The 12,875-nt window shown below is 45.4% G+C and overlaps 1 protein-coding gene across 4 annotated transcripts in view; it reads right to left on the reverse strand.

The window, feature by feature from the left end:
- Window positions 1-12,875, reverse strand: part of KIAA1549L (KIAA1549 like) — a 255,126-nt gene that overhangs the window by 67,067 nt on the left and 175,184 nt on the right. For 3 of the 4 annotated variants that reach the window (XM_039233360.1, XM_039233362.1, XM_039233359.1), the window contains exons 11-13: window positions 10,372-10,535; window positions 7,797-7,946; window positions 3,798-3,988 (exon numbers count right to left, since the gene is read on the reverse strand). In XM_039233360.1, coding sequence (XP_039089291.1) covers window positions 3,798-3,988; window positions 7,797-7,946; window positions 10,372-10,535 — 505 coding nt within the window. The remainder of the gene's footprint in view (window positions 1-3,797; window positions 3,989-7,796; window positions 7,947-10,371; window positions 10,536-12,875) is intronic. The other variant, XM_039233361.1, reaches the window with a different exon arrangement.

A 12,875-nucleotide genomic window follows, 5' to 3' on the forward strand; every position in this document is an offset into this window, starting at 1 on the left:
GATCATGACCTGAGCTGAAGTCAGATGCTTAACCGACTGAGCCACCCAGGTGCCCCGACAAGTAAGTTTTTAGCATGCCTTTATTGTATTTGGCAAAGATCATAATGAGAATAATTACTGTAGGTAATTCTACTTGCCAGTCAACTCAGATAAATAATCTATCGCTTCTGTATGTTTCAACTCCTCATGCTGGGGCAGACTGTTGCAGGTCTGATCCCAATTTACTCCCACCTCCCTGTAACCAAGCTTTGGTAGCCTCCTCCCATGCTGTCTCTGGACTAGATCATGTGTCTTGTTAGCAAACTTGACTGATTTGAGAAGTGCTTGCCCTTGGGGGCTTGTTTTCTTGCCATACATAGAACTCTGCAACAACCCTGTGAGAAAGCAGGAGCTGGCCTGCTGGAGGATGAGAGGCCATGTAGCAAGGGGCCCCAGTTACCTGGCCACCCCAGGTTGTTATCATCAACAAGCCAGCCTGGCCAACCTACCACCTGACTATAGACACATGAGTGAGCCCAGCTGAGATTAACCAAGCTTAGTTCAGCCCAGAACCACCACCTACTTGAGCTAAGACCAAACTTCTGACCCACCAAAAATCATGAGCTAAATAAATGGCTGCTATTTCAGGCTGATAAGCTTTTGAGTAGTTTATTGTGGAGCAATAGATAACTCACCCACATCCCCTCAACCTTCTTTCCTACCCAGGCTGAAACTCAACCTTCTGTTTCTCTGTACCTCTGAGGTACAAAGAGCTCCTGGAGGAAAAACACAGACTTGTGGCATGACTCTGTGTAAAATTTGTGTATCTGACAAAGACAATCCTTCTTTCCCCTTCAAACTTCTCCCTTCTCTTGGCTTCCTGGATTCCATTCTTGCTTTGTCCTCCTCAGCACTTTTTTCCTGATGCTTTTTGGTCTCCTGTGCTGATTCCTCTTCATCATCTAGACCTCTAATCATTGCAATGTTCCAGGGGTCAGGTTGGGGGTCTCTTCTCTATCTATACTCTCCCAGGGACCCCATCCAGTGTCACAGCTTTAAATAACTAAATACGGACAACTCCTCCATTTATATTTCTACTCTGGACCTCTCCTCTGAATCCCAGACTCCCATAGTTAGCTGAGTTCCAAACACTTTCACTTAAATGTCTAAGTGACATTTCAAACTTAACATGCCGACCTCCAAGCTCATGATCATCCCCTACAAATTTCTTCTCTTCTAGTCCTCTCCAATACAACCAATGGCAAATTCACCCTATTTCCACTCCTCCCAACAACCCAGCAAAACAAGGGTTACTATAGCTCTCCCTTCAAAACATGTATAGAATCCTATCACTTCTCACACCACCATGCCTTGACCCACACCCCCATGTACATCACCTAGACAACTGTAATAGCCTCCTAACTATCTCTCTTCTTCCACTCCACTTCTATACAGTCTGTTTTCCATACAGCAGCCAGAGTGATCCTTTAAAACTGCAAGTCACATCATGTCACTGTTTTAAAAACCCTCCAATGACTTCTGATCTTTACTCACAATAAAATTCCAAGTCCCGACTTTGGTCAATAAAAGCCTAATATGATCAAATTCAGACAACTTCTCTGATCCATCTACCACCATTTCCTCCTGAGTTCACATTGGTCTCTTTGCCCTTCTTGCTCTTCTCTAAGTATGTTAAGAAATTCCCTCCTCTGGGCTTTGCACATACTGTTCCATCTGCTCAGAACATTCTTCTGCAAGATAGCTTTGAGGCTTACACATCATTTCATTCAGGTCTTTCTCAAGTGCCACTTTTATCAGAAAGGCCTTCCCTGACTTCCTCGGTAAAATAGCATCACGTCTCCCTTTCCATTGCTCTATCTTCTTACCATCCTTTGGTTTTCTTCTTCATATGCATCACCACCCAACTTACTATGTATCTATTTCTCTGTTTTTTGTGTATCTCTCCCCACTGGATTGTAAGCACACGAGAGTAGGAGCTTTGTCTTGTTCGCTGCAGTCTCCCCAGTGCCTGGAAAACACCAGTCAGTTAATATCTCTTAGGTGAAGCGAGGGAGAGAAGAAAGAAGGCAGGGATGATGTAGCTTTTCTAGCCTCCATTGTGGTCTCAGGCAACAGAGAAGGGACTTGGCAATGGGAGTTGGTTTGTCCAGCCAACACCCCTTGCCATAGAGTTCATTACCTCTTTATAATATTATTGTAAAGTCCTTACAACAAATCTCCTGGCCTCTAGCCTAACTTCTCCCATCTATCATCCACACTGCCACTGGAGCAGTCTTTCTAAAATTCAGGCTGGACATCACTGTCTTCCTGAAGAACTTTCAGTGGCTCCCCACTGCCCAGAGAATAAAGGTCAAACTCCATAGCCTGGCAGTAAAGACCCTCTACAATTTTCACCTATCGTCTGATTTCATCCTTCACTGAATCCCAACCATTGTGAACTCTAAACCCTAGGCATATTCACCATTAAGTGAATGACCTCTCCACAACTACTGACACTCCACTGACCCTCTGAGGTCCAGCTAAAACATAAGCTCCTCCACCATCCTTTCCCTCACCAGATTTAAGTTCATCCTTTCTTTTCCATAGCACTTCATTCAGACTCTTCCATGAGCACCTGCACATCATGCTTGGTTTCCAGGTATTTATCCCTCGGTCTCTCAATCATGAGATCCTTGGGGTCAGGAACCAATCATAAACCTTTCTGTAGGCCTTCTTATGCCTGTCAAAGTGCTCTGTTCATGATAAAAAAAACTCCTAAAAACAGTTTTTGAACTAAAACCATAAACGACTAAAAAACTGCCAGATAAAATACAACTCTACTGAATCAAAGGCACTGCTTTTAAGATCAGTTGAAAAAAAAAAAACTAAGTGTGATGCCAGTGCCACATCTGTTGTAATAAATATGAAAGCAAAATCTCTGCTGTCATGGCTCATCAGTGATGTAAAACCTTACAAAGGACGGCTCAATGAGAAGCAAGTATTGTGATTCCTGTCACCTACTTTAGCGTGAAGGGAAATTTTGTTTTTGTTTTTTAATGTTTATTTATTTTTGAGACAGAGAGAGAGAGAGAGACAGAGGTGAACAGGGACAGGGCAGAGAGAGAGGGGGGCACAGAATCCGAAGCATGCTCCAGGCTCTAAGCTGTTGGTATAGAGCCTGATGTGGGGCTCAAACTCATGAACAGCGAGATCATGACCTACTGAGCTGTCCAGGTACCCCAAGGGGATTTTTTAAAGTTTATTTATTTATTTGGAGAGAGAGTGAGCATGAGCTGGGGTGGGGGAGAAAGAGAGAGAGAGAGAGAGAGAGAGAGAGAGAGAATCCTAAGCAGGCTCCACACTGTCAGTATGGAGCCTGATGTGGGGCTCAAACCCACAAACCATGGGATCATGACCTGAGCCGAGATAAAGAGTTGGATGCTTGACCAACTGAGCCACCCAGGCAACCCTGAAGGGAGAATTCATTCATTCATTCATTCACTCATTCATTCATTCATTTTTAAATGTTGATTTTATTTTTTGAGAGAGTACAAGTGGGGAAGCAGCAGAGAGAGAGGGGGCCAGAGGATCCAAAGCGGGCTCTGCTCTCACAGCAGCCAGCCCAGTGTGGGGCTTGAACTCACAAACAGCAAGATCATGACTCGAGCCAAAGTCGGATGCTCAACCAACTGAGCCACCTGGGCACCCCTAAAGGGAGGAATCTTCAAAGAGAAAAGTGGTACTAACTTGAGGCTTCCACTGCTCTCAGCATCAATGATTCCCTTGCTGAGAGAGGCAGAAGTTGGCCCCGTGCCTACCTCTTTCTGGTTTCAGTGGACTTGGCCGTCTTGATGGTGCTTCCGTCCTGGGCAATGTCTCTTTCCTGAGAGGCAGGAGCATCTCTAACAGGGAGCGGTAAGACCACCGTTTCCTGAGTCACAGGGACCACCTCCTCATCCGCCCCTTGCTGGCCCAGGTGCTGCTTGGCATAATCAAAGCCTTGCACAGGCTGCAAAGAGGAAACAGATTTGTGGTCACATTTCTGGCAAAGTGTGACTCTAATGACAGCTTTAAGTGAAGATGAGCAGGAGACTCCATGTGACAGGACCATACTTAGCTTTCTGATGAACAAGAGTTAACTCAAATCTCCCTCATAATTTCTATCTGCAAAATCAGAATCTGTGCTAATTCTGCGTAGCTATAGAATCTCTAGAGAGAAGACTTCCTTGGAAAAATGAATACTGTAAACTAGATGCAAGTATGTGTGTGAGGACAAACTTCTTTCAGGAATTTTAAACCACCAATTTTATGTCACCGGATACTGCTAATTAGAGACTCTTAATTAATATATGAAATAGGTCCTGTATCATTTCTTGCCTAGGAACATCTTGTCATACCTGAGCCCCACTTTCACATGGCTTTATGCATAGTAAGGGGTCTGGGGCTTTGCCAAGCCCCTGGAATTCTGAACGCTATTTTTTTTCATCTGAGAAATGATGATAATCAGATCGGCTTTACCTAAGCCACCCACGAGTATGAAAGCAGAGTCACAGCTCTGAAAACAGAGGGAAAGAAATGTGCTTCCACATGTGAAGCAGTACAACTTTAATAATAAAATGTAATTTATGGAATCACTCAAATCCAGACCTATGACTCTCCTATGATTCATTACTGGGTAATTAGCAAGGTTTTTATTCCACAATGTCTGAAATCCCAAGTGAATAGGACAGCTATGAACAAAGCCCAGTAGATGTCTATTAGTGGGGCAATGAAAAACCAAGAGGCGTATTTAAATAATTCCTGGGAGTGTCTCTATTCTGCTTTACGCCCCAGAGCATCATAACACAGATTTAAGGCAGGACTCTGGGGTCAGTCTCCTGGGTTCCAAAAAGCAGACTGTCTGGGTTCCAATCCCGGTTCTCCCACATTTAAGCCGGGTGACCTCGGGGAAGATACTGAAATTCTCGGCACATTAGTTTCATCACTTATAAAATGGAGATCGAATGTGTAGGACAAATAGGATCAAATGTGTAAATAAGTGGAAGCATCTCAAAGAGATGCTGCATGGATTAAGTAGGTAAATGCATGTTCAGCATTTAGTGAAGTACCTGGCACGCTGTAAATGCTCAATCGGTATTAGTTAATATTATTTGCCTTCCTATTAAGTCATGACTCAGTGAAACAGAAATCAGTGATTCTTTTCAAGAAAATTTGGGGATGAAGGGTGCCTGGGTGACTTGATCTGTTAAGTGTCCCACAATCTCAGCTCAGGTCTTAATATCAGACTCATGAGTTCAAGCTCCATTTGGGCTCCATGTTGGGCATGGAGCCTACTTAAAAAAGAAGAGGAAAGAAAAGAAAATTTGGGGAAGAAGCTTCACCTCCACCAGAACTTGACATTCCCTCCTTCAGCAGTAAATTTAGCTAAGAAATGTAACAGAGAGGCTCTGGCTAGATGGAACGGCCTAGGACTGTGGCCCAGCCCATCAAATCTTACTACTGTATCTCAGGACAGGATGGAGTTTTAGTGCTAAATCCAGCAAAGCTTCCTTATTTGGAAGCCTTATTTGGGCTGTCTGTAGTTCTGCAATGGCCAGTTCCCCCAATTCCCAGGGAAACTCACTCTGGAAATTGTGCTTAGCCCTCCCTCTTTACTGAGACACACACTCTGACCCAAACGGTGACCACAGACATTCTGTGCCGGGATCTGGGAACGTGCTTCGGGATCAGTGTTTGTCCGCTCATTTCCCTCCCTCCTATGGTGGCACATGAAACAGAACAGAGCCTTTGAACAGCCTGGTCACATTCCTAGACTAAGGAATTGCCTGCTCCTCCAGCCAGTGTTTCTAGGAGCTGAGCTTCTCTCTCCAGGTCCACGGTTTCATTGTCTCCTGGCTTGGTCTTGTTGCTTCTATTCAGATCCTTTCTAGGCTCACCCTTGACCAGCTTCTCAAGTTATCTCTCTGAAAACCACATCAAGTCATGTCCTCTGCCATAAAAGTCTCTCATGGGGGCGGGGGGCACCTGAGTGGCCCAGTCAGTTAAGCATCTGACTCTTGATCTCAGCCCAGGTCTTGATCTCAGGGTGTTGAGTTCAAGGCCTGTGTTGGGCTCTATGCTAGGTGCGAAGCCTACTTAAAAAGAAAAAATGTTTCAGGGGCACCTGGGTGGCTCAGTTGGTTAAGCAACTGACTTCTGCTCAGGTCATGATCTTGCAGTTCGTGGGTTTGAGCCCTGCATTGGGCTCTGTGCTGATGGCTCAGAGCCTGCATCAGATTTTATGTCTTCCTCTCTCTCTGCCCCTCCCCTGCTCACACTCTATCTCTCTGTCTTTCAAAAATAAATGAACATTTAGAAAAAAATTTTAGAAAGAGTTTGATACTCAAACTCTCCAGCAAGGCATTTAAGGCCCTTTGCAGTGTGGCTGGACCCACGTGCTCAGCCACACCTCCTGTTGGTACCTCTTCCATAACACTCCTTTGCCCCCATTATCCTATTCAATGTAGTGCCAACTATAGTTACAAAGCACTGGCTTGCGCCTCAGACTGTGTCTGGTGCTGGAGATGCGAAGATGAATAATAGCTGGTCCCTGCCCTCAAGGGGCTCACAGTTTTGGCCTCAATTGGTATGACTGGTACAGTGCTGAATGCATAACATCAGTTACAACATTTCATCCGCACTGCAGTTCAAGGAGGTTGCTATTATTATGATGACTCTCCGTTTTAAAGATAAAGAAAAGAAACCGAGGGTTGGAGAGGTTAAGCAGCTTCCTCAGGCTCACACAGCGGGTGTGTGGTGGGGTTGGGATTTGCACCCAGTTCCTCCTGATGTGGAGCCAGGACATCTGAGTGCTGCCTGATGGTTCTTCCCACAGAATCTCCCCTCCTTCTGCAGCCTACCATCTTGGTTGGGCATCTGCTACTGTCCAGGGCTGGCTAGTCTGTGAGGAACTGAGTCTCTGATGGCGGCGAAGACTTCCCAGGAACCTAATGAGGGCAACAAGCTGGCTCTGGTCCTCTCCCTCCTGCCCCCACTCTCCCTGGATTTAGCCCCTCACCCTTCACACTGTGTTGAAGTTATCTGCTAGATACTTCAGGGGGCTGGGTTGATGATGAGTGAGCAGAAACAGAGACATTAAAGACGGACAAGCTTCCAGGGTGGACACTGGTATTAGGTTAATAATAACAATTCTCACATATGCTCAGTACTTACAGCCTTCAAAACACTGACACCTCATTTGGTGCTCACAAACTCCCTATGAGGGAAGCAGGTCAAACATCACAGTCTTCATTTTACAGGCAAAAACACAAAGGTCAGAGAGGTTCAGTGACTTGCCTAAGGTCACACATCTCAGTGGTGAAAGACTCAAGACTAGTCCCTCACTCTTCTGACCAAGGTAGTAGTCTTTCAATCTTCAGTTTGAAAATCATGAAATTAATTAATTGCCATTGGACACACACTAGTGACCCCTGATACTATTAAGACATAATGAAGTATCTATAGCTGCTTCAACACATTTTGTAAAATTATCAAATGAAAATAATCCCCAACAATCTCAAAGGTAGACATGTTATCCAGACCTTTTAAGAAAAAAGGGCTTTTATAATAATAAAGGCCAACTTGTATGTAATATTTATGTGCCAGGCACAGCTCCAAGTAACTTAGAAAACTCAATCCTCACAACAACCTATAAGGAAACACTGTTATCATCCCCATTTCACAGATGGGAAAACTGAGGCACAAAGAGGTTAAGTACAGGTCACACAGATAGTATGTGAAAAAGAGGAAACAGCTGGGCATCGTTAGGGGTGACTGACCTGTCCCGAGCAGATGGTCATGCCAACCATTGTGGGCCCTCCATGCTCCATCCTGCATCTGGATGTGGCCCTACCTACTGTCCCGTAAGACTGCCTGTTCCAGGGAGCCATGTTCTCATCAATTATATGAAGGGAAACACTGGGCAAAGGCTGTGAATCCAATGACAAAGAGTAAAGAGAAATGAACCAGGAAGAAAGGAGGTCACGAGAGCCCGGACAGCGGGCCCTGCTGCATTATCATTTTCTCAACACTACCTACACAAGCCCAGCTGACAGCCATGGTAACAGGGTCATGCCTTTGGTACCCGGTCTCTGAATTAGGGTAACGGCCATGCACGCCCTGGCCTCGACTCCCAGGACAGCCGCCCTCAGCTCCTCTGAGCCTGTCAAGTCTATTACTGAGTCCCAGCAGGGATCCCGGGGAATGTCCTCTGGACTGCAGCCTGCATTCTAACGACGTGGTGATGTCCCTGGAGACCAGGAGACCATCCTCCTGCGCTACGGATTGGTCACGAAGGCTAACTTTTTCATTCTGCCTCTTCCCTTGGCATTAAATGAATTCTGCTCACACACACAGGTTGTGAGATGTGACGCGGGTGGCTCTCCCTTCTCCAGCACTGCAGTGTCCCTGGGTTGCGAGGCAGAAGGACTGCAGTAAGAAAGAGGCAGTTCCACCCTGCTGGCTTCCTGTGATAAAGGAGCTTTGCAAATCACAGTGCGGAGCCCAGCCTCATTGAGGGAGAAAACCACCAGCGCCACCACACACAAGTGATTTCAGCCTTCTCTTGGAACATAAATTGGCTTGATTCTCAACATCGGCCACGTATCTCTTCAAGCACAATTTCACCAGGTAGGAACATAAAAGGGGCTATGAAAACCCACAAACATGAATCTCTTCCAGCTCCAAACAGCTTTCAAGCTGGAAGGTACACTAAATCGGTGTGCTGCCCAACTCACCTTGGCAAGTTAATAAAACTTTGGCTTAATCTGTAACACAGAGTTGGCATTTACACCCTCGGTATGGCATATTTAGCATTCCTGGACTCGGCTGCAGTTAGAGTCTGGTAATTACTGTTATGTCTGAAAGGATCAGATTGTAACTAAACTAAGGTGGCAATGAAAGACCCCTTCTTGGAACAGTTGTATCTGTCACCACTTGGGCAATTCCCGACACCGTGCTGCTTCTGGAAAGCGGGGGCCCTATTGTCAACAGAACAACCTTCCTTGGAGTTTGCCTCTTTGGTAAGCCGAGCATCTAATCAAACTGCAGCCTTGCAACAGGTGAATTCGTGTAACAAACAATAAAATTCAATTGATTTCTTTCGCTGAAGTGAGGTGTGGTCATCCGGAAAGAACTAGGCATGCCTGACCGCTGGCAAAGACCATCTCCGTGATATGTATTCCAGCGGACTGAAATTCCTTTTTCTGCTCCATTCCTGCACAGGTGAACAGGGCTCAGAAGGTCACTGATGGAGCAGGAGTCTACCTGCCAAATCTCAGGGCTCAGGAACGTGGAGAATGTGGAAAGAGCCCAAAGACACAGGTATGGGCTTGAGTCACCCTTCTAGCTGCTAGTTATGTGACTTTGGACAAAGCCCCACGGCCTCTCTTTCCTCTGGGCTTCTCAACAGTAATGTGAAAATAATAAAACCTGCCCTGACTGTGACCTACCTTCTAGGGCTGCTGTGATGAGCAGACAAGGTGACAGACCCAGAAGAGCTCAGCCAATTGTAAGGAATTAAATATCAGGTATTACAGATCACTGTTTTTCCCTTGAGGGGATATCATGAAAGGGGCTATGTAACTGGACAATTAGCACTGGGAGTTTCCTTAGTCCACTCCCCTCCCCGTCACCAGAGGTGTGGAGGCTGTGCAGGGTGGATGTGCTCCCAGGCAGGCTCCAGTTGAGTCACCGAACCCACGTGTAATGACCACCTGGGCAACACTCTGCAGCTTGCCCATCACGGCAGCCTTCAAAGACAAGTCACTCCAGTCAATGGAAGAAGGAAAATTCTGAGAGTCTAATGTGCCCAGAAGAGCCCTGCATTAGGAGCCAAAAGACCTGGTTTGACCATCAGTTTTGCTACTTACTAACTTGTGATCTTAGAGCTACTTCTCTGAAAAAGGAGGATGTCAGATGAGATAACCTCCACTGCCCCTTTCAGGTCTATCTAGCTCCTAATTTTCTGTGCCTCAGTTTCCTCACCTGCAAAACAATGGCCCTTTCTTAAAGCATTGCTGTGAGGCTTGAGCTGCTGTATGTAAAGCCTTTAGAAGTACTTACAGCTAAGGGCGAGCATTATTAGATAGCATTAGCTATTATGCCCTGATGACAAACATAAAGGGTGCACAATGATGGGAGTATACTGAAAAACACTGAATTGTACACTGAACAATGGTTACGATGGTAGATTATATGTTATGTATTATTTGCTATAATTTTTTAAAAATCTGAATAAATAAAGGACCTCCTTCAGGATGAGGGCTTGTTAGCATGTTTCTGAAGGTACTTGCAAAGGCCTCAAAAGCCCCAAGAGAAAAGGTGGGCAGAGCCCCTCCTCCCCACTTTCCGCACCTTTGCTCTCTGCGGCAGGTTCATCATGGTGTCTGGCTTGAAGTCGCTCTTGTTCTTCCGGCAGAGCACAGCAGTGATGATGATGATGATGACTGTGACCACGGCAATGGGTGCCAGCACTGCTGCAATGATCCACAGGTTGTTGGGCGGATTCTTCACCACGGCTGTGGGAAGAGCAGAGGGAGGCACGTGACAAGGGGCACTCTGAGGGGGACAGCAGCCCCCACACTCCTGGTCCCCAAGTCATGAGATGGTGAAGAGGGTTTGGGATCAGAAAGGCCCTTGCCCTGGGCAAGTTATTCCAGATCTCTGAGTCTTGATTTCCTCGTATATAAAATGGGACTATCATTTTGTAAGGCACCAGAGAGACGGGGTATATGTGGGGCTTTGGTGTGGCCCCTACTAGGTGCTCAATAAATGCTAGCCTTCATTATTATTAAGAGAAAGAGGAAACATGTCCATGAATCCAAAGAGAAGAGAGAAGAAATCTGAGGCTCAGAGTTGGATTAGAGGAGAGAGGCAAAGGCCACAGATAGACTAAATATTGTAGTGAAGCCACACTCTTAAGTGAGTAATGAATAAATGTAGCTGAGGGGATGGATCCAACCTCCCAAGGGCTGGCTGGGGAATTTTGGAAATGCCTTGGTCTAAACATAAGGATCAGGCTGCTTTCAAAGCCAGAGTAAAAAGTAACCAAAGCTATTGTCAGCAGGAAGAATGTGTTATTAGAACAGCAGGTTCCTCTGTGGGAGTGAGGTTGGAATTAATTAACCTGTAAAGGGCAACAGGGTGATGGTCATGCTCTATATCAGGATAGGGTTAGGGTCATGCAGGTGTATACATTTGTCAAAACTCATCAAATGGTAAACTTATGATCTGTACATTTTATTCTGTGTAAATTTTACCTAAAACATCATAAATAAGTATTGATTTCTAGGCAACGATATGCATGCTGAAATGTTTAGGGTTAAAGTCTGCTGATGTTTGCAACTTACTTTGAAATGAATCAAGAAAAAACAAGACGGATTGAAGGACAGGAGATAAATATGTGATAATAAAAGCATAGTAAAATGCTAGTTGTGGAATCTAGGTGGTGGGGACATGGGCATTCACCATGCAGTCCTTTCAACTTTTTGATATGTTGGGTTAGGAAGATGTAAGAAAAAAGAAAAAGCCCTTGACATGAAATGGATGAGTCTCCCCTATGCTCACTGGCAGGGATGCCTGAAAGACACTTCTGTCCAATCAAAGAGATCAATATGTTCTTAGAACTAGAGTGAAGAAAACAGTAACCAGAATAATTGTCTAGAAAAATAATTACTGTAAGGGAGTGGGTCTATAGGAAATCTGGAAAAGAGAGCCAAAGGGCAGGCAAGAACTTGTCAATGCAGAGGAATGTGCCCCAACGGGCAGACACAGGTAATCCAGCTGGGACAGCTCTATCGTGGTGAACAAGAGGGGTGCAAATGGCCATTTCAGTTTAGTGATACTGTCCATTAATCCCACACAAGTTCTCTGTTCTCCTATACCCTAGATGATCTCATAGACACATGGCTCTAAATACCATCTGTGTTCATGTGTAGATCTCCAACCAAGACCACTACCCCGGACTCTAGATTCCTACATCCAACTGCCACTCACACCTCCAATTGGGTACTTAAGAGACATCTCAAAGTTATCATGTTCAGAACCCAACTCTCAATTCCCCCCGCCCCAAACCTGTTCTTCTTGTGATAGTCTCCAACCCAATAAATTGCAACTCCCTCCTTCCAGTTGCTTGGGCCAAGAAACTTGCCACCAATGTCAACCCTTCCCTTTTATTCTTACCCAACTTCTGATTCATTGGCAAACCCTGTCATCTCCATCTTCCTAATAAATCCACAATCTGTTCACTTCCTTCTATTGCTGCACCCACTGTGGTCCAACCTACCAACATCTCTCATGTGAATCACTGCAATGGTTTTCTACCTTGTCCTTTGTCCTCTATAGACTATTTGCAACACGACAGCTGACGTGATCCTTTAGAAATTCAGATCACAGAGCACTCCTCTGCTCAAAAGCTTCCAGAGGCTTCCACTCCTCTCAGAGGAAGGGCCAGCATCCTTATAATTTCTAGAAGACTCTAAGTGATCTTCTTCTTCAACCACCCTGGTTACTTCTCTGGCCTTACAGCCCACTGCTCTTCCCTTAACTCACTTTCCTCCAGCCTACCAGCCTCTGATTGTTCCTGAAACCTGCTGGACATGCTCCTCTCTCAGGACCTTGGCACCAGCTTATTCTTCCACCTAGAATGCTCTTCACCTAGACATCCATGGCTCCCTCTCTCACTTCTCTCAGGGCTCTAAACAAGTGTCACTATATCTATTCTCTATCAGATAGCAATCCCTGACCCTGGCTTTCTCCATCTCCCTCATCCTACTTAATTTTTCTCTAAAGCATTGCCTTTCAAGCTTTAATGTGCATGCTAATCACCTGGAAATCTTGTTCAAATGTACGATTCTGAT

This window comes from Hyaena hyaena, unplaced genomic scaffold (genome assembly GCF_003009895.1).
Source record: "Hyaena hyaena isolate Hyena2069 unplaced genomic scaffold, ASM300989v1 scaffold_74, whole genome shotgun sequence".
Classification (NCBI taxonomy): Eukaryota; Metazoa; Chordata; class Mammalia; order Carnivora; family Hyaenidae; genus Hyaena; species Hyaena hyaena.